The sequence below is a fragment of the Rhineura floridana genome, chromosome 3 (genome assembly GCF_030035675.1).
Source record: "Rhineura floridana isolate rRhiFlo1 chromosome 3, rRhiFlo1.hap2, whole genome shotgun sequence".
NCBI classification, from domain to species: domain Eukaryota; kingdom Metazoa; phylum Chordata; class Lepidosauria; order Squamata; family Rhineuridae; genus Rhineura; species Rhineura floridana.
The window spans coordinates 19,319,657-19,339,690 of record NC_084482.1 but is presented as its reverse complement, the minus strand read 5'-3'; the positions used below and the strand labels follow the sequence as shown (position 1 = coordinate 19,339,690).

Below are 20,034 nucleotides of genomic sequence, written 5' to 3'. Positions count from 1 at the left end.
CTATGTCCACTGGATCACCTCTATCTATATGCTTGTTGACACTCTCAAAGAATTTTAATAGGTTACTGAGACAGGACTTTCCCTTGCAGAAGCCATGCTGGCTCTGCTTCAGCAAGGCTTGTTCTTCTATGTGCTTAGTTAATCTAGCTTTAATAATACTTTCTACCAGTTTTCCAGGGACAGAAGTTAAGTTAACTGGCCTGTAATTTCTGGGATCTCCTCTGGATCCCTTTTTGAAAATTGGCGTTACATTTGCCACTTTCCAGTCCTCAGGCATGGAGGAGGACTCGAGGGACAAGTTACATATTTTAGTTAGCAGATCAGCAATTTCACCTTTGAGTTCTTTGAGAACTCTCGGGTGGATGCCATCCGGGCCCGGTGATTTGTCAGTTTTTATATTGTCCATTAAGCCTAGAACTTCCTCTCTCGTTACCACTATTTGTCTCAGTTCCTCAGAATCCCTTCCTGCAAATGTTAGTTCAGGTTCAGGGATCTGCCCTATATCTTCCACTGTGAAGACAGATGCAAAGAATTCATTTAGCTTCTCTGCAATCTCCTTATCATTCTTTAGTACGCCTTTGATTCCCTTATCATCCCTCCCTAGATGGTCTCCTGCTTTGAATGTATTTATAGATTTTTTTGTGGTTGGTTTTTATGTTCTTAGCAATGTGCTCCTCAAATTCTTTTTTAGCATCCCTTATTGTCTTCTTGCATTTCTTTTGCCAGAGTTTGTGTTCTTTTTTATTTTCTTCATTCGGACAAGACTTCCATTTTTTGAAGGAAGACTTTTTGCCTCTAAGAGCTTCCTTGACTTTGCTCATTAACCATGCTGCATGCATTTTTGGGTGATTCAATCTGCAGGGTTTTTTCCCCATAGATACTTATGTAAATGACAGCATTCCACATATTTTGGTGCAGAGAAAAACAATGCGTAATTTTTAGGTCGCTTACGTGAATGATCACAGTGTTCCACGTGGTTTTTTGGCGGAGGGGAAAAACATTGTGTAATTTTTAGGTCTATTTTTTATTAAAAAAGGGGGGTCCTGAAGACAGCCCTTGGTTAGCTCAGGACAGCAGCAACGAAAGAAGGGGGGGCAAGGCGGATAGCGTGGGTCAGTCTCAAAATTACATAATTACATAAAATAGGAGGATTTTGAAAAACAAATCTTGCTGATTGCAGTCACAGCTGCAAAATCCGTGCCAGTTACAGCCACGGCACTCCGCAAGAGATCAGTGCCAATCCGAAGGGATAGCGAACTAGCGAATTTAGTCAGGATCTGGTACCAGGTTCAATTTTGTCGGATATTCTCCCCCATCCCTACTCAATATGGGAGGGGGTGAGAGAAAATACCAATGTAGAGAACTTGGCCCTTCTTCCATGTGCCGTCCCTTTTTTGTTTTTAAGGTGAGAAAATGACTGAAGAGGAAGTGGACACCCTATTAGCTGGGCACGAAGATGCCAATGGCTGCATTAATTATGAAGGTGAGAGACCAGGACCGTTTATCCATGAGCAAGTGTACAGTCAGGTAGGCCCAATGGAGAACACTCACCTAGAGCAGCTTGAGCGTCCAGTTCAATTTGATTCAATAAAAGCAACAGTACTTCCCTGTCTCATAGGAAAATGTGGTGATAAAATTGTACATGCTGCAAGATTGTGTATCCCCTGTGTACAGAATTCTGTATACACTTTGCAAAAGTTATGAAGAGCATCTGTTTTGCATGTAAAAGGTCCCATGTTCCATCCCTGGCATCAATAGGTAGGGCCTGCCTAAAACCCTGAGAGCCACTGCTAGCCCATGTAGACAGTACTGAGCTTGATGGACCAATGGTCTGACTTGGTATAAGGCAGCTTCCAATGTTCCTAAGTTATATGGTATGCTGGGCTTTGCATGTTGCAGTGTTCATGTGTAGACAAATGTTCAGCATAGTGTGAATTAGGTGTGTAACTGCCTATTGTTGGTGGTGTAGAGGCCACAATTGCCTGATCATTAAAGTTTAATGATTATTAGACAATTATAGCTTCTATGGCACCCATGGGGGGTGCAGTTAAGCACCTCATGCAGGTTACCTACGAATGTCCGACAGGTAACTTCTAATATTTAATGAAAAGTAAATGAGGGTGCACTAATACCAGATGTGATAAGAAATACCCCAGAAAAAAAAAGGCACAGGGATAAGATGGGGTATTTATAGTCATGTTTTCATTTTTAGCACACCAGCCGTTGCCACAATTTATACAGGAGTTGCCACATGAAAGTTAATACAACAACCTGAGATGATAGTTTTGCAGCAAACTTCTAACCAGACAACTGTCAGGGAGGGACAAGGGGCAGTAAAGGGTGACTGCTACCTAAAAATATAAAGTGTAAAAGGACTGTTAGACCAAAATACTTGGGTGTGGGTGTGTGGATAATTTAATGTCCTGACAGCACTCTCCTTTCTCTCCCACAGCCTTTGTCAAACACATTATGGCAATCTGAGCTGATGACAGTGAGTGCGGGCCTCATTTCTGAGTGTAATTAATTTTGTGGAATGATGCCTTTTGCTTTCTTTCCGCTCGGCACATAACATTTCCTTCCCTGTAAGCTCTCTAGTATTGAGACTTGAGCCGTCTTCTGAGGTATTCAGTTTGTGTGTGATACCTTGGAGCAATCATGGCTTTGTTGCTGCTGCATGCTGTCTTCCAAATGCATCCATCCACAGCAAAATGGACACAACATTTCCCACACACGACAGTGGACACCAGGTACACTCATCCATTTCTGTACACACACCCATGCCCTTGCAGCCCTGAATAAATATATATAAATATGGGAGACCACTATTATCAAGTGTATGCACTCCAGGATTCAAGTTTATTGTTCTTGTTGTTTCTTGATATAAAAATGAGTTCATTATAACTTGCTAGTGCCACAACGTTTGCAAAGATTGGCATTGCACAGCTGAGGAAACCAAGCTGGCTGATCAAGAGTTTTCATCATCTCTCCAGAGCTCTTTTGTCTGAAGAGCTGCTTCTTGCTCCCCTGTTGTAACTCTTGCCAACCTTTGATACAAACAGACATGCTGGAGAATCACACATCTTCTCCCCAGAACTGCTGAAGGTGGGGTTGAACAGCTGTACACTTCAGGCAAGACTCCTCATCCCATCACGCCTCAGTAGAATCAGTATCCTTTTTTTCTATCTTTGTATAAACACTTTATCCCAGTGTTGACTGCAAAGAAAACCTTATTTTTACTGCAATGTGGGAACATCACTGAGTGATCATCTGTGGAACCAGAAGGGGTCCCCAACAAATGATACAACCTCTATGAGAAAAATAAATTTGTGAATCATTTTGACTCTACAAACTCAGCCCAATTTCTTTTTTCCTTCTGGACAATAAAGTATTTGGGTTTCTGTTTTTTCCAGTCTCTTCGTTTGTCATAAGCTTCCTTGTGCTGGCGTGAATGCAAGGAGGTCTTTCCTCATGCCCAGCTGTCAGGAAATTGTAGGACAGCTAGAGAGCTCCTAATCATTTTGGTGAGCGGGAGGACAGCCAGGCTTGTAGATGTCCACACACCTGCTTCAGTGCTTTAAATCCACAAAGTAGTTTCGGGGGGGGGGAATGGTGTTGCCATGTTGTCTTCCCATGTACATGCCATGCAGTCTAAATCCACAATGCTTCAAGTCTGCTGAAGACCAAACTATACATTATACAGTGTGATATAGTGATTAGAGTCTTGGGCTCTAGTCACCAGATCAAAGTGTTTCTATTAGCCACACCTGGAGGGGGAACAGATTGATCTGCTGATCAGCTGCAAAATCTCTTTGAAGCTGAATTTTAAAAACACACACAAGCTGCTCCCACAAGGCTTTACAGTAAAAAGGGGCGGGGTTTGACTAATGTTGTGTGTCCCCATTTTCAGAAGAGAGAGGTGGAGATGTGCTGGAACCAGCAGAACAGTCAGTGTGCTTCTACCCTTGGACTAGGACCTGGGTTCAAACCCCCACTCACCCATGAAGCTCACTAGGTGCCTTTGAGCCAGATTGTTACAGTCTCTTGGCCTAACATATAAGGATAAAATAGGGGGGGAGAGCTATGTATATCACCTTGAGCTCCTTGGAGGAATGGTGGGATATATATGTAATAATAATGAATAATAAAATACATAAATGCATCTGTTTAAACCTTGATAGTTGGCTCTTCTAGTGAAGAGAATAAAGTGTATTGGAGACATGTTTGACTAACCTTTTCTCATATGCTGCAAACTCCAATATCTCTCCCCTACCCAGGTTCCAGAAGATAAGCAAGGGTGGGGAATAGGGTTGCCAGGTTCTTGGCCTGAGACTTATCCTGTATCTTTAGGAGACGAGAAGGTCAGCCAAGTGCAGGTGTTCTTGCAACCCTGTAATGGGAAGAACCACAAGGTGGAATTCTTCCTCCCCCCGCACAACTTTTAAAGATACAGAAGACCTCTTGGAGGCCGGGCCTGACAACCAAGAGGTCTTCTGTATCTTTAAAAGTTGTGCAGAGGGAAAGGAGAAATTTACCTTGTGGTTTTTCCCATAACAGTGTTGCAAGAACACCTGCACTTGGCTGACTTTCTTGTCTTCTAAAGATACAGGATCAGTCTCAGGCCATGACCCCGGCAACCCTACTGTACACTCACACCTGTACATAAAGCATAAGAGTAGGTGTGCCTCTCCAAACATGCACTGGACATATATGACAGTGCCACAATGAAACATGGCTCCCCAGCAAGTGCCCATATGTGTTCCCTATTGTTTCAAAACTCTCCCCTTCCCTTTACATTTGTTATATCCATAGCCCTAGTCACCAACTAAGTTTTGCCAGAGGATAACTGTGAGGGAAGAGAGGGAGAGTAAATAGTGGGGCAGAGTCCCATGCTTCACCCCACCACCGTTGCTAAGTTCTGTTGCAAGAAATATTGCTCTGCCACAGAAAGGACCAGGTTTGGCCCAGAAGATGCCAGTTGCCAGCCCCTAGAACAGCCTTTTTCAACCAGTGTGCCTCCAGATGTTGTTGGACCACAACTTCCATTTTTCCTGACCATTCGCAATGCTGGCTGAGGCTGATGGGAGTTGTGGTCCAAACAACATCTGGAGGCACACTGGTTGAAAAAGGCTGACCTAGAATATAGGCAGTAGACACCACTTCTGCATACTTCGTACCTCTGTGGACTACATTTATTGAATCTCAATAGGCCCATTTCACACAGGGAAAAAAATAAGAGAAATATGTCAATGAACCAGAAGCTAACTGTGTGTCAAACTGCACCTTACAGCCATAGATAAAAGCACAGCAACATTCCTTGAGACTGGTTAAGCAGCTTGGTTAGGAATGTGTCAGTATCCCAAGCTTCACATTTCAAAATCTGAGAGTTTGCACAATGTAGTGTAGTGTTAGGTGATATTACGTAGGCACAGCTGTTCTATGTCACTTCTGAGAACATTTGTATTTACTTGGTAAGTTATATTTATCAAGCAAATCTGTATCAGTATTGTAAATCAGCATCAATAGGAACTGGCTTTGAGAAGAAAGTATGTCTATATGTCCACCCAGTCTCAATTCAGTTGGTTCCATTTGACTACTGCTGGGCCATTACAAACAGAGTACCTTCAAACATCACCCATGAGCTGCCAGTCAAACTTATTTTGAGATAGACAAATCCCTGAAAATGTATGCAATAGGAACACACAGTTATTGCTGAACAACATCCCCATTATCTGGAACCTCCCACCAAGCTATGAAATATGGATTATACATGCAGTGGGGTTGCCAAATGTTAGGTGCTTCAACACTGGAAAGAAAAATCTTCATCTTTCATACTGCAAATGGATCCACAATCTGCACTCCATCTTGTTTGAACTTATGCGTTCAAGCTTATGTGCCTCCCTGTGCTCCTACTGGGAGAAAAGGCGGGATATAAATCTAATAAACAAATAAATAAAATAAAGTAATAAATGTCATGACATGAGCACAGAGAAGACAAATATGAGATCTGCTTTCCTTGAGATTTATGCCCAGTAGATGCCTGTTTATGTTACACACTGCTTCTCTTTTTCAGTGACCTGAAACACTGTCCCTCTCTCTGTATCCCCTTCTCTATAGTTCCCATCCCCCCCCTTAATACTGATTTGATGGTATATTTTGTTTGTAATACATGGATCAAATAAAATAATTAAGTGTGCAATGGCTATATTGGAAGGGCAGCAAATACAATGGGTGCTTACTTTCTTGCCTTCCCTCTCTTCTGTTCCGGAATAAATGTTTAAAGTAGTATAGTAGGAACGAGTGTATTTGGATCTGCCTGGCTGTTGTCATTCAATACCCACACCAATCTGAAAATGCAGGGGGGGGGTTGGAGACAGGGCCAGCTGTCAACACATTGGTGTAAGTATGTTTGTGTAACACATATATACCCACTTCACCCATGATGTACAGATGTAGCCCTCTCCAAACTTTGGACTCACATTGTAAAGCTGCAACCTCAAGCATATTTACTTGGAAGTATGTTAAATCCTATTCAAATCAAATCTTATTAAACAAGTTAGTTTGGCTCTTAGTGTTGCAATTTACCAGCAACCTAATTTTCACTGACAAGTGGAAATCTGTACCTGGAAAGTTACAGCCTGACTTGGAATTTTTATAGCAGGATATAATGTCTCTCTGTTGCTTCAATAAACAGCCACTCAATGTGTTACCACCCTGTTTGGCCCTACAACCCCATAAGTTGTAGTGATAACAAAATAGCTTTTTAAAAATCACCCCCTCGCCCAGCTCAGATGCATAACAAGCTATCACACTGAAGAGGATTCTTTAAAATTATGACATTCCCACTGCAGGGAACGCTTTGAACTCATTAGCCCAGATGGGACACATTAATACATGGTCAGGCCTGCTGATATATGAGCTGCATGAATGCGTTGCATTTAGCACATACGTGCTCTGGGGATTTGAATTTTTGTCACTAGAGCAACTCCAGTGTTCCAGCCACAGAGTGCAGTGACAGCTCACAGAGGGGTACTGTAGCATGCATTAGATCAGCTTTCCCCAACCAGGTGTTCTCCAGCTATTTTGTACTATAACTCCCATCCTCCCTTCTGCTCCAGCCAATATGGCTGTGATAGGTAAAGCTGATGGGAGTTATAGTCCAAAATAGCTAGAGGGCACCAAGTTGTGAAGGCTAAAGAAACAGACTATAGCAGAGTTACTGTATTTATCAGTTTGGAGTCCCATCTAGTTCTTGAGTTTCATTCACAACTCTTACCCCGAATTCTAGCCTCTCTACTTGTCTGTCACAGCAGTACCGTAAGGCACCTCATGACAGTTAGGGATGGACAAATCTGTTGATTTCAGTTCCTCATAGTGTCTCATTTTTCTGGCCTCAGCTTCAGTTTGCCACATTTTGGCAGTAGTTTGCAATTTATTTATTGGGGAAAAGTCCTCACAATTCAGCAGCATTTGGGTGTGCATTCCTCCTAACATACACATTTCTGCAAGTGCTTTTCCCTATAAGAATGCATTTTGGTATGCTTTTTTTTTTTTACTAATGTATGCATTTCTACATCACACTTTTTTTTCAATATATGTATTATTGTGAACAGGTTTTGATTGGAGACCTGCATAGCGAAATTCGGAGAAGTGCAGCGTAAACCACCCCACACTATATCCAATGCTTCTCTTTCCATTTGTGGATGGTGACATTCAACTGCTAAGAACCCTTTACTTGCAGATGCTATGATAAATATGCAGCCATTGCAGTCAGCTTGTGTCAAAACAGCCCCAAGTCCAACAGGATCCGCATCTACTATAAGTTCAGTGTTTTTCCATTGTTGCCTTTTGCTTTCATATAGTCATCATCATCTCCTGCACCTGGGAGAGTGGTAAAGTTGTCACACATTTGTTCTCCAGCATAGTGCAGAAGGAGAGTACGGTGTCTAGTACTGCAGTCCATTTCCATAACAAGAAACAAAATTTCTAGTCTCTGGATTCATTTATGTCAGCAGAGCCCTAGGGTTGTCTGGGAATCATGAGCATCAAATGAGGGAAAGGCAGGGACAGCAGCCGTAACAGCTCTAGTTTTCTATTAGCAGTCATATACAAAAAAAGGATTAAGTAAGAATACTTACCCACTTATTTTTATCTGTGAAGTAGGCCTCGGCGAGTGTCTAAAAGTCCACGCAGTGCTCGGCATGAGTTCATAAGTCTCTCACCACCATTGTAAGATGTACTCTTTGCATGAAGAATTGTGACCAAAGCACTTTATTGAGAACAAACTCAAACAAATATTAGGCATGAGAAAAAGCTTACCAGGAATCTGTGTCCTCTGCTGCCTGAGGTCTTTAGAGTCTTTTTGTGTAAGAGCTGGACTGGAACTCCTCCAGACCCTGGGGAAGTGGAACACACACAGAACATGGACTGGACTCCCCAACATTGTAAAAATGAGGGCTTGTAGGGTTTGGGTTCAGATAAGTTCTTGGACCCTGCAAGCTTTTCTCTGCTGAACGCAGTGGGAGTGGGTAGACTAACCTTCAGCTCACTTACACGGGGAGTTAGCGATGGATGGCTTGCAAAGGGTTAATTGCTGTTGCAGGACTGCCCATCTGAGGTGTTGTGGTCAGAGCTTGGAAGATTACTTTTAAAAAATAATAAATTACAGTTACAATTACTTGGCCCAAAAAAGTAGTAATTACCGTTACAATTACAATTGCGCTGAAAGTAACTGATTACTTTTTCTCAAAAGTAATCACTACATTTACATTTCAGTTACTTTTTAAAAAAAGCTTCTACAAGGTGCTGGCCTTGGCTGCTGCACATCTAAGAAGCCTAAAACAATATTAAAAATAAACACACACACACAGGGGGTAGTAGAATAAAAAAAATTATCCTTAAGATTAACATAATGGCATAACAGAATCTCACATCCCCCCAAGCAATGAAGATACCCCAACTCTTGAAATTATATTTTACACTTGAAATGCTTTTATAATATGTTTCTGTTATGTCTCAAAAGAACAAGATGCTCAAAGAGCATGTCACACAAGGAATGTCTTTTTACAGTCATTACGTTGCCACCAGTACTGAACAGGCATTCTACTGCGGCGCTTGAAGGCATGCCTGTGTTGTGCTGCAAAAAACACCGCAGCACACGTGGAAAGCCATGGAGTGATGACACTTCCCTGCTGGGAGACCTCAGGTACCTCCCCAGTTCCTCCTCAGCAGTGTCCACTGCTGACTTCTTGCCCTGGGGCAGAAAGTTAAAGAAGTCATCTTCTAAGTCATCTCCTTCCTGGTCTTTATCTGAAGACTGATCACTGTCCTCATTAAGTACACCCATCTTTATTTCAGCTTTCAACAAGGCTTCCATTGTGTATCTAAGAAAGAGAGAGGATATGTTAACACATACATGTTAGGAAACCATCATCTGCTCTTCATTTCCTGATGCTTGTCATGTCCCCTGGTTCAGGGTCCAGCCTGAGCCTGTGGATGATGACATGGAAGGTAGGAAGGTGACCAAGTCACCACACTCATGGGGCAGCACAGCAGACCCTTAAGGATTACCTGCAGCAACCCAAGGTTGTGATGAGGAGCCCCAGGAAGAAAAGGCCCAGCCCCTGCCTTCCACCTTAAGCCCTCTGATGCCTCCCTTGAGACAACATTTCCCTTGGAGTAATCCACCCAAAGGGCTTCCCTAATGTTCTTACTTGTTGGTATGGGTGGTGGCCTGACAAGATTCCAGCCAATCTAGTTTGAAGCGAGGGTGTAGGCAGGCTGCCAGAAGAAGCCTCTTGTCCTCCCAGATAGCTGCAAACCGCTTTCTTAGGGCTTCGCGCACACCTCTCAGCAGCTGAAAACAGTATGTGTACCTCTCAGGTTATATATAGTAGTTTATTAAATCTGTGCATAGCCATTGGCTGTTACAGAAGGAACACAGTTAAAAAACATCAATAAAATACAAAAAAACAGTAGTACTATACACGCATATTTAGTTTAAAAAATTCTATAAACTTAGCGCCTAAATTAATTGGAAGCTTTAATATGCCTGGCTCTAAGATTCTTTGCCGCCAGAGCAAAATTAGCGGTAGACATCATTATGTAAGGTTGGTCTGTGGATAAAAGAAATACTACTATCTGAGCTTCATTTAGATCTTTATTCTTTTGAATCAGTGGATCCAGAAATCTTTTTCTAGGGCCACCTCTCAGGTTAGTGGGCTGTTACCCCAAAGTAACTCTTCTTGCCAGTGGTCCAACAATCTGCAGTGGTTGCTATATATGCCACAGCACCCATTCGGTTTGCAAGAGTTTCTCTCATGTGGCATGCTCTCTTCTCAATTCTGTCTCTCAGAGTCTTGGCACATATGATGGTGAGATCTTTGGGGAGTCCAATGCAAACCAGATTAATGAATGATGGTTTGTCCACAGTCTGAAGTGGTAATGTCTCCTCTACAATGAAATCAATGATTCTCCTGTCGAGATTGCTCTGGGTGACAGGCTCTCTGCCAGATCCCCACCTCTCAAGGGTTGTCTGCTGCTGCTTCAGCATTTTGGGAGGAGGGGTGTCATGCATTGGTTCAGGAAGGCCACGTCTCCTTGCCTTTATTGCTTCTTCAATTGCTCTCAGCTTCTCAGGGTGTGCCCTCTGAGGAAGAAGAACAAAGCATGAATCCAAGAAAAAATGGAAGAGGAACTTCACAATTTAAACATAAATAGACAATGGACACTCTTTGAGGACCAGCATGACAAAGGCTTACCTCAAAATGTTTCTTCATATTGGATGAGGAGGAAACAGCTGATCTCAGATTTTTGATCCTTGGAAGGCAGTAATTGCATCGTACAACAACATTTTCCCCACTCTGGCTCACAAATGTACAAGCTTTCTCAAAGCCAAACCATGGTACTTGCTGTTCTGCAGATGTGGCTGTGGGCAACTGGCACTGCTTCATGCCCTCCTCCTCCTCGTGCACAAGGCCTCCTTTCTGAACCTCACTTTCTAGTTTTGCCTCCTCAGGATCAACAAGCTGTGACTCAAGTGGCCGCACTAACTGACTGCTGCTCTCAGCAGCAAAACCTGCAACAGGCGTCTCTGTAATAAACAAGAGATAATGCTCCTATATGGGTGAACTTCAGCTGTGATGTGCCCCCCATCTCTTCCCCATGCTGCAAGATGCCCCAGTCAGAGTGGAAGTAAGCAGGTCGATAGCACAATTAAAAGAGATCCTATTTGCATCATTTTTGCTCACTGAATAACCCTGCCTGGGCCAGTCTAACCTACTATCTCACAGGGTTGTTGTGAGAACAAAATGAGACTAGGGTTCAAATCCCCACATAGCCATGAAGCTCACTGGGTGACCTTGGGCCAGTCACTGCCTCTCAGCCTCATGAAAACCCTATTCATAGGGTCACCATAAGTTGGAATCAACTTGAAGGCGGTACATATATTTTTTATTTTGAATATGATGATTATGATAATAAATATGCAGCATTTCAAATTAATTCTGTATGAGAAGCATTCCATGCCAAGCTTGGAAAACCAAGGATGAGGTATAAAATGTAGACAAAAATACTTTTGACAAAATGCCGTTTATCTTTTATATCTATATCTATAATTAGCAATACGGCTGAATGATGTATGTAAAGTATTTTTTCTTTCCTTTTTCTTTTTCATTAATATTTTAGTACTACTGCTAAAGTTCTGATGAAAGAATAAAGCATTCATTAGCCAAATTCAAATGACAATGGGGTTTACAGGAGTTGTCTCTCTCTAGGAGTAGGAATCTCTCTCTTTCTCGCAGAACATGAGTTTGAGAGCTGGGGGACTGAGAGGAGGAGCTGCAAGGACCCTACTTCTCACCTCATCTCTGCCAAGAACAAAAAAATCAGCCTTAAGCCATTTATTATACGCCTAATGATTTTTATTTTTATTATTATTATTATTACTGAGACAGTTTTTGTCCCACATACAATTCAGTCTTGTGATTAAACAGGACAAAAATACCAATAAAAAGAAAGATGGAGTTCAAATAAATATACAATAAAAAGCTAGCCGGCATTTTAAAAGGCAGGAGTGCTCTGTCTGGATAGATACAGCACACAGGTATGCATAGGAACAAGGGGGAGAGTTCAAAAAGGGGGGGAAGGAAGAGAAGTAGGCTACAGCTTGGAAAAGTTACTTTTTTGAACTACAGCTCCCATCAGCCTAATCCAGTGGCCGTGTTGCCTAGGGCTGATGGGAGTTGTAGTTCAAAAAAAGTAACTTTTAGGCCCTACTTCTCTTCCTTCCCCCCCTTTTTGAACTCTCCACCTTGTTCCTATGCATACCTAGGCAAGGAGAGGCAGTGGGGGGGGCAAAACGGGCCACGGGGGGGCAAAACAGGCCGCGGGGGGGCGGAAGGGGCCGCGGGGACACACACACACACACACAAACACAAATCATCGTCACTCACCTCCACAGCTCTTCACCATTCTGCTGCTGCCTTCCTTGCCCTGGCTTTTTCCTCCGGCGTCCATTTTGTCCTCTCAGACGCTAGCAGGCCCTGCCTATTCACCTCTTCCCTCGTGCCTCCTAACACAGATCACGAGGGAAGAGACAGTCTGCGCAGCGGTCCAATCAGTGTGAGGCACATGTCTTGTGTTAACCAATCACAGCCAGGAGCTGACTTCCCCTTGTTCCCGCCCCCAAGTAACGTCCAACCTAATGTGGAAACGTTAAAGTTGCAGCTGAAAAGTAGGGAAATTACTAGTCATTCCATTACGTGCCAAATGTAATGGAATTACCCACACGTTATTTAAAATTGTAACTAATTACAAGTAACTCATTAAAAATAACGAGTTACTTCCAAGCTCTGGTTGTGGCTGTGGGGAATTTTACCTCTCATCTTCTCAGATCGATTTGCCTGCAGGTAGGCAGACAAGATTTAAGTATTAGTTAATAGAGAGCCAGTGTGGTGTAGTGGTTAAGGTGTTGGACTACAACCTGGGAGACTAGGGTTTGAATCCCAACATAGCCATGAAGCTCTTTGGATGACCTTGGGCCAGTCACTGCCTCTCAGCCTCATGAAAACCCTATTCATAGGGTCGTCATAAGTCAGAATTGACTTGAAGGCAGTACACACACACACAATAGCTGCAGATCTTCTTTAAATAGTCAATGAAGTTGTGGCCATTCAATCATACTTCTCTCATTTGTATTAAAATGGTTGTTTGTTTGGGAAGGGGTCTGGTTGTCTCAGTTTTTTTTTTTTTTGGAGGTGGGTGTTGCCTCCTTTTTTAAACAAAGAAAAGAATTTCACAAAAGCCAACTCTTTTTAATAACTTTAAACCCCCATGTAGTTTTAAAACACATCAAAGTGTAGTAAGCAAGCTTTTGAGTTTCCCCAGGATACTTCTCCCAACTAGATTTCAAAACAAAACAACAAAGAAACCTGAGAGAGAGAGAGAGAGAGAGAGAGAGAGAGAGGTGTTTCTGGGATGGACTGCCTTCAAGTCGATCCCGACTTATGGCTACCCTATGAATAGGGTTTTCATGGTAAGCAGTATTCAGAGGGGGTTTACCATTGCCTCCCTCTGAGGCTCGTCCTCCCCAGCTGGCTAGGGCCTCCTCAGCTTGCCACAGCTGCACAAGCCACCCCCTTCCTTGTCCGCAACTGCCAGCTGGGAGGCAACTGGGTTCTTTGAGACTATGAAGTTTGCCCATGGCTACACAGGTGGCAGGGCATGTAACCCCTGAGCCACTCACTGAGGGGGTGATCTTTAGCTGGCCCTTGGCACCCAGGAGACATGAGCGGGGATTTGAACTCCCAGACTCTGGACTCCCAGCCAGGCTGTCCTCCCGACTGTGCTATACCAGCTTTTTTTGGGAAGATTTTTCTATGCAAGCAAAGGCCAGTCTTCCTTGGTGAATAGAAAAGATAGTTGTTTAAAACTTTCCTGGAAGTAAGTTCCATTGATCCCAGTGGGATTGCATGATCATACTAGAGAACACATCCTACATATAATTCAAAACAATTATTAACTGCCAACTTCCAGAAACAGCTATTGCAGAGTGGGTGGGTAGTTAGGTATGGTGATCATTTCCATTGGAAAGTCACAGAGCATCCTTCATTTTTGCTGGCTCTGGTTCTAGTGGACTGTGTCCTTCTTTGGACCACCTATGAGTCCGTCTTAATTATTGTTGTGTTCTCCTATTATTGCATCTGCTGATTGTTCAGAAATAGTGCAAAACAACATTTCAAACATTAAAAATATGATACTATGCTTATCAGGAAGAAGCCCTTTTGGATTCTGCAGGATTTACATTTCAGTAAACATACACCTTGCTCCCGGATGTCAACTTTCCCATCCCCCCATATCCCACCAGCACTTGATAGGCTTTCCAATATTTCAATCTCTTCATTCATTCTAAATAAATAAACTAACCAGGCCACCAAGGGGCCACCACTGGATGACTCAATAATGAGTATCCAAACAAGGTAAGTTTTTTTGTGACAATATAAATTTGCATAATTCATAAGACAATCCACTTTAATTGGCCAGTGGCTTATTCACTTTAGATACAGCCTTGCCAAATGAACTGGTGAACACTGCTACTATTTGTAATACTGATGTTAATTTATACATCTTCAGAGCTTCAGTGTGAGAAAGGGTATCCATGAGTTTATGCACTGTAGCCTTATGAAATCTGGTACTGCTTTCCTGAGTGACTGGAGGGACCTTTCCATCCCTTGAAAATGCTTTACTATTTCAGGACATTTAAAGCAAAGAACACAGCAAACATAGTGATGGCCTCCTTTGCGAATATGGAAAGAAGAAATCACCTCAGGTAGCAATCCAATACACACTTATCTGGGAGTAAGTCCCATTGAATCCAATGGAGCTTACTCCTGAGTAGGGTTGCCAGGTTCAGGGCCTGAGACTGATCCTGTATCTTTAGGAAAAGAGAAATTCCGCCAAGTGCAGGTGTACTTGCAACCCCATAATAGGAAAAACCACAAGGTGAAATTCTCCCTTCCCCTTGCACAACTTTTAAAGATACAGAAGACCTCTTGATGGCCGGGCCTGCCAGTCTCAGGCCCTGAACCTGGCAACCCTACTTCTGAGTAATGTATGATTGCAGCCTTGCTCGTGATGTTTCTGACTCAGGAGGACAACTCACAGCTGAAAAGGAGGGCAGACCTATAACCCAGAACAAGCAGAATTTGAGGCTTCTGATAGGAGCACTGATAGAAGATCCAATAGGACAAAGTATGGCTTCGAAAAGAGCTACTGTACTACAAGATGGCTCATCTGTATAACAGAGGGATGAACTGTGAACTCTTTTTCAGAGGTATCTTTTCCATGTCCTGTGGTGCAATTTGTGTTTGTTTTTGTGGTATTTATTCCCTGTCCACCGACAGAAGATAGAATGAATGAAAATTTATTACGGTCACAAGACCAATATAACAAAAAAAACATACATTACTATTAAAAGATCACCATGATCTAAAATTCCATCACATCTCTATAATAAAATCTCTCTAGCATTTAATAACAGATCTCATATAATTATAGCAGTTAAAAACTTAACAACATGATATCTATGACATATATAATTAAATTATCTGAGTTCTTGCTGAAATTACTGGGAAATCTGTAGTATCGTTCTTCTCTTTAACATGGCTGCTACAGTAAATTTTGCCACAGCTAATGTAGTCTCCATCTTATAATCGCCCAATAAGTAATTTAATCGAGAATGTTCCGAGTTTAAAACATAAGGGGTTAGTAGGGGCAAGATTATTTGGGATCTCATTTGATCATAAAAAAGGCAGTGTAAAAGCACATGAGCATTCGATTCTACTTCTCCTTTTCCGCAGGGGCATAGTCGTTCTTCATATGGTATCTTATTATATCGACCTTCAAGTACCGCAGAGGGGAGAATATTCAACCTAATCAAGGTAAAGGCTTTCCTATATTTGGAGATATTTAGATTTGTCAGATATGACATTGTAGTAAGAAACTTTACATTATGTCTATACTTTCTTGTCTGCGCTAAATGAAATTGATAATCAACATCCTTAATGCGTTGTCTGACATTTATCCGGGCAGCCTCTATACCCATCTGTAAAATAGTTTGCATGGAGAAGCCTAGATGCTATAATTTATTTTGAATTAGGGTATTCCATGCAGATTTAAAATTATCTATGAGAGTATGAGGGGCCAGTCCTTGAGGATCTAAAAGCAATTTTAACCAGTAGTTAATCCTTAATGTCCAAATGATTGACTCTATAGATTGAACGCCTGTTTCTAGTCGTATTATACAATTTGAAACACATGAAGGTACTGCCATAATAGATCATATAAAGGAGGTCTGGACCGCTTCGTGTTCTGTAAATTTTTCCTCTGTTGTCACTTGCATCCCATATGTAAGTTGCGAGATGATTTTAGCTTTAAATACTTTAATCGCTGGAATAATCAATTGGCCTCCATTAGAATAGTAAAAAGTTGTCAGTGCTTTAGACGTTTACCTCGCATTTAGCAGAACCGATTTAACATGATAGCGGTGACTTCCTGATGTCTGAAAGATGAATCCTAAATATTTAAACGAATCCACCTGCTCAATTAGTCTACCATCCAAGTACCACTGATGTTTTAATCTTTTTTTACTAAATACCATTACTTTTGTTTTTTGGTAGTTTATCTCTAAGAGCTCAGTATGGCAATATTGGGCTATTCCTCTTAGTAATCTCTTGAAACCAACAGAAGTTTTTGATAAAAGCACCAAATCATCCGCATATGAAAGGGCATTTCTAGGGGTATTTGCCAACATTGGCGAATGAATAGCATAGGGAACCAATTTCTTTATAACATCGTTAAAATATAAATTAAAAAGCAAGGGTGACAAAATGCATCCTTGTCTCACCCCTTTTGTAGTAGATATAGATTTAGTTAAATGTCCTTTTATGTTACATCTTACTTGCAACGTTGTATTTTTATACAGGCCTTGCATCAACGATAATAAACGTCTATCTACTCCTAAATAATATAGTTTAGACCAGAGCCGAGATCTTGATATCGAATCAAATGCCGATTTCAGATCAATATATGCCACATAAAAGAATCCCCCCTTTCTATGAGCATATTTAGAGATAATATGCTGTAGGACTAATATATGGTCTATTACTGATCTTTTTGGCCAGAAGCCTGCCTGTTCTGGGGTCAATATATCTGATTGCTCCATCCAAGTTACCAACTTACTATGCAAATGAGCCGCATATAACTTGCTTATAACATTTAAAAGACTGATTGGTCTATAGTTCGCCAGATCTATTTGGGAGCCTTTTTTAAAAATGGGTACAATAGTCGCCATACCCCAATCGTCTGGTATGGCCATAGTAGAATCAATATGTGAAAATAATGCCACTAAAATCGGTGCCCACCATTATACATTTCGGACGGAATATTGTCTGGACCAGGGGCTTTATTAGGTTTTAAATTATTAATCAGCCTTAGAATCTCCTCACAAGATACTGGTGGCCATTTTGGGAGATCATTCAATATTGTATACTCATATATTCCTTTATCCATAGAACCGTTAAATAGGTCTCCAAAATAATTTTCCCAAACATTAGCGGGAATATTACAATTGAGATGGGAGTATGTTTTTGGCCAATAGTGTGTAATTAGGCGCCAAAAAAGATTTGATTTTTTTAATTTGGCAGCATTTTGAAGACGGATCCAAATTTCAGTTCTTTCAGCTCCTTTTTTCCTCCTGATTAGTTGTTTATATTTTTTCTTTACTATGCCATATCTTTGCAGGACTTCTCGTGAGCCTGTCAATTTGTACAGCTGATAAATTTCACCCAGTTGTTTTTTAATTTTAATACAATCCTGATCAAACCATGGTTTTGATCTATTTGGTCTCTGTTTTAAAGTATTTATGGAATGCTTATTTAAAGTTAACTTTAATATCATCATTAGTTTTTGAAATGTTTCTAATAAATCTATCCTATATGGATAAGTTAATAACTCTTGTTTAACCAACATTGTCTCTGGAGAAGTTAGCACCTTAGTAATTTGTTCTGCTACTCTGGGGATCCATCTAATTCTAGTTGGATATACAACAATATCCTCATCTGGAAAAGATTTTTTAATTAAATGAATAGGTTTCTTTTTACAATTTAATTCTATAGAAATTGGGAAATGGTTGCTCTCTATGCGCCTAATAACAGTGCATTTCGATACCACAGGGAATAATTCATTTGAGATAAAACCTAAATCTATAAGAGATGTTCCTGAATGGGAAACGTAAGTAAGTTCTCCCTCCATATGCCCCGGGGAGCGGCCATTCAATAATAACAAATTCAATTTAGTTGTTAACTTCATTAAAAGTAAACCTGCATAGTTTATTCCAGAATCTTTCGAACATCTTATTGGGAAATTCAGGGTGTCATCAGGAATTAAATGCTGTTGTGAATAGTTATTATTATTATTATTATTATTTAATTTATTAGTCGCCCATCTGGCTGGTTGACCAGCCACTCTGGGCGACGTACAAAATAGAAACAGTACATTAAACATTAAAATTTTAAAACATAACAATAAAAGCCTAACCCATCTTAAAAGCTTTCCTGAAGAGCCAGGTCTTCAAAGTCCGGCGGAAGGTCATCTCAGAAGGGGCATGGCAGAGGTCATTTGGGAGAGAGTTCCATAGGGTGGGGGCCACTATTGAGAAAGCCCTCTCTCTAGTCCTCACCAGTCTCGCTGTTCTTACCGGTGGGATCGAGAGAAGGTCTTCTGAGACTGATCTTGTTGAGCAGCATCCCTGACGATGCTGGAGGCGCTCCTTCAGATAGACTGGGCCAAAACCGTATAGGGTTTTAAAGGTCAAAACCAACACCTTGAATTGGGTTCGGTAAACAACCGGTAACCAGTGCAACTCCTTCAACACAGGAGTGATGTGATCTTGCCGGCGGCTGCCTTTAATCAGACGAGCTGCCGCATTCTGTACCAGTTGCAACTTCCGGACCGTTTTCAAGGGTAACCCCACGTAGAGCGCATTACAGTAGTCTAGGCGAGAGGTGACCAAGGCATGTACCACCGGTGGGAGCAGATGGTTGGGAAGGTAGAGGCGCAGCCTCCGTATCAGATGGAGTTGATACAGCACCCTCCGGCTCACAGCCGAGACTTGAGCCTCCATGGACAGCTGGGAGTCCAAAATGACCCCCAGGCTGCAGACCTGGTTTTTCAGGGGTTAACGTACCGCATTGAGCACCAGGTCCACATCCCCCAACCTTCCCTTGTCTCCCACAAACAGTACCTCAGTTTTGTCCGGGTTCAGCTTCAGCTTATTCCTTCCCATCCAGCCACTCACCAACTCCAGACACTTGGACAGGGTTTCTACAGCCAACCTTGGTGAAGATTTAAATGAGAGATAGAGCTGCGTGTCATCCGCATACTGATGACACTGCAGCCCAAATCTCCTGATGATTGCCCCCAGCGGCTTTATATAGATATTAAACAGCATTGGGGAGAGGATAGAACCCTGTGGCACCCCACAAGTGAGAGGCCAAGGATCTGAAACCTCCTCCTCCAATGCTACTCTTTGGTACCTACTGAAGAGGAAGGAATGGAACCACTGCCATACAGTGCCCCCTATACCCAACCCCTTTAGGCGGTCCAAGAGGATAGCGTGGTCAACGGTATCAAAAGCCGCTGAGAGATCAAGGAGGACAAGGAAGGTGCATTCGCCCCTATCCCATGCCCTCCTCATATCATCCACCAAGGCGACCAAAGCTGTTTCAGTCCCATGTCCAGGCCTGAAGCCCGATTGAAATGGATCTAGATAATCCGCTTCCTCCAAGTGTGCCTGCAACTGTTTTGCCACCACCCGTTCAACTGCCTTGCCTAAGAATGGTAAATTTGAGACTGGGCGAAAGTTGTTCAGATCTTGAGGATCCAAGGAGGGCTTTTTTAAGATTGGTTTTATTATTGCCTCCTTGAGTGCTGATGGCATTACTCCCTCTTGAAGTGATGTATTTACCACCATCTTGATCC

The 20,034-nt window shown here is 42.0% G+C and overlaps 1 protein-coding gene across 5 annotated transcripts in view; it reads left to right on the top strand.

Annotated features, from left to right (window-relative positions):
• Positions 1 to 20,034, top strand: part of LOC133379459 (myosin light polypeptide 6-like) — a 142,975-nt gene that overhangs the window by 25,457 nt on the left and 97,484 nt on the right. For 3 of the 5 annotated variants that reach the window (XM_061614790.1, XM_061614792.1, XM_061614793.1), the window contains 2 exons: positions 1,406 to 1,483; positions 2,453 to 3,349. In XM_061614790.1, the coding sequence (XP_061470774.1) occupies positions 1,406 to 1,483; positions 2,453 to 2,481 (107 nt within the window). In that variant the 3' untranslated portion in view covers positions 2,482 to 3,349. Of the gene's footprint in view, positions 1 to 1,405; positions 1,484 to 2,452; positions 3,350 to 20,034 lie in introns of those variants that run through there. The other 2 variants (XM_061614791.1, XM_061614794.1) reach the window with 2 other exon arrangements.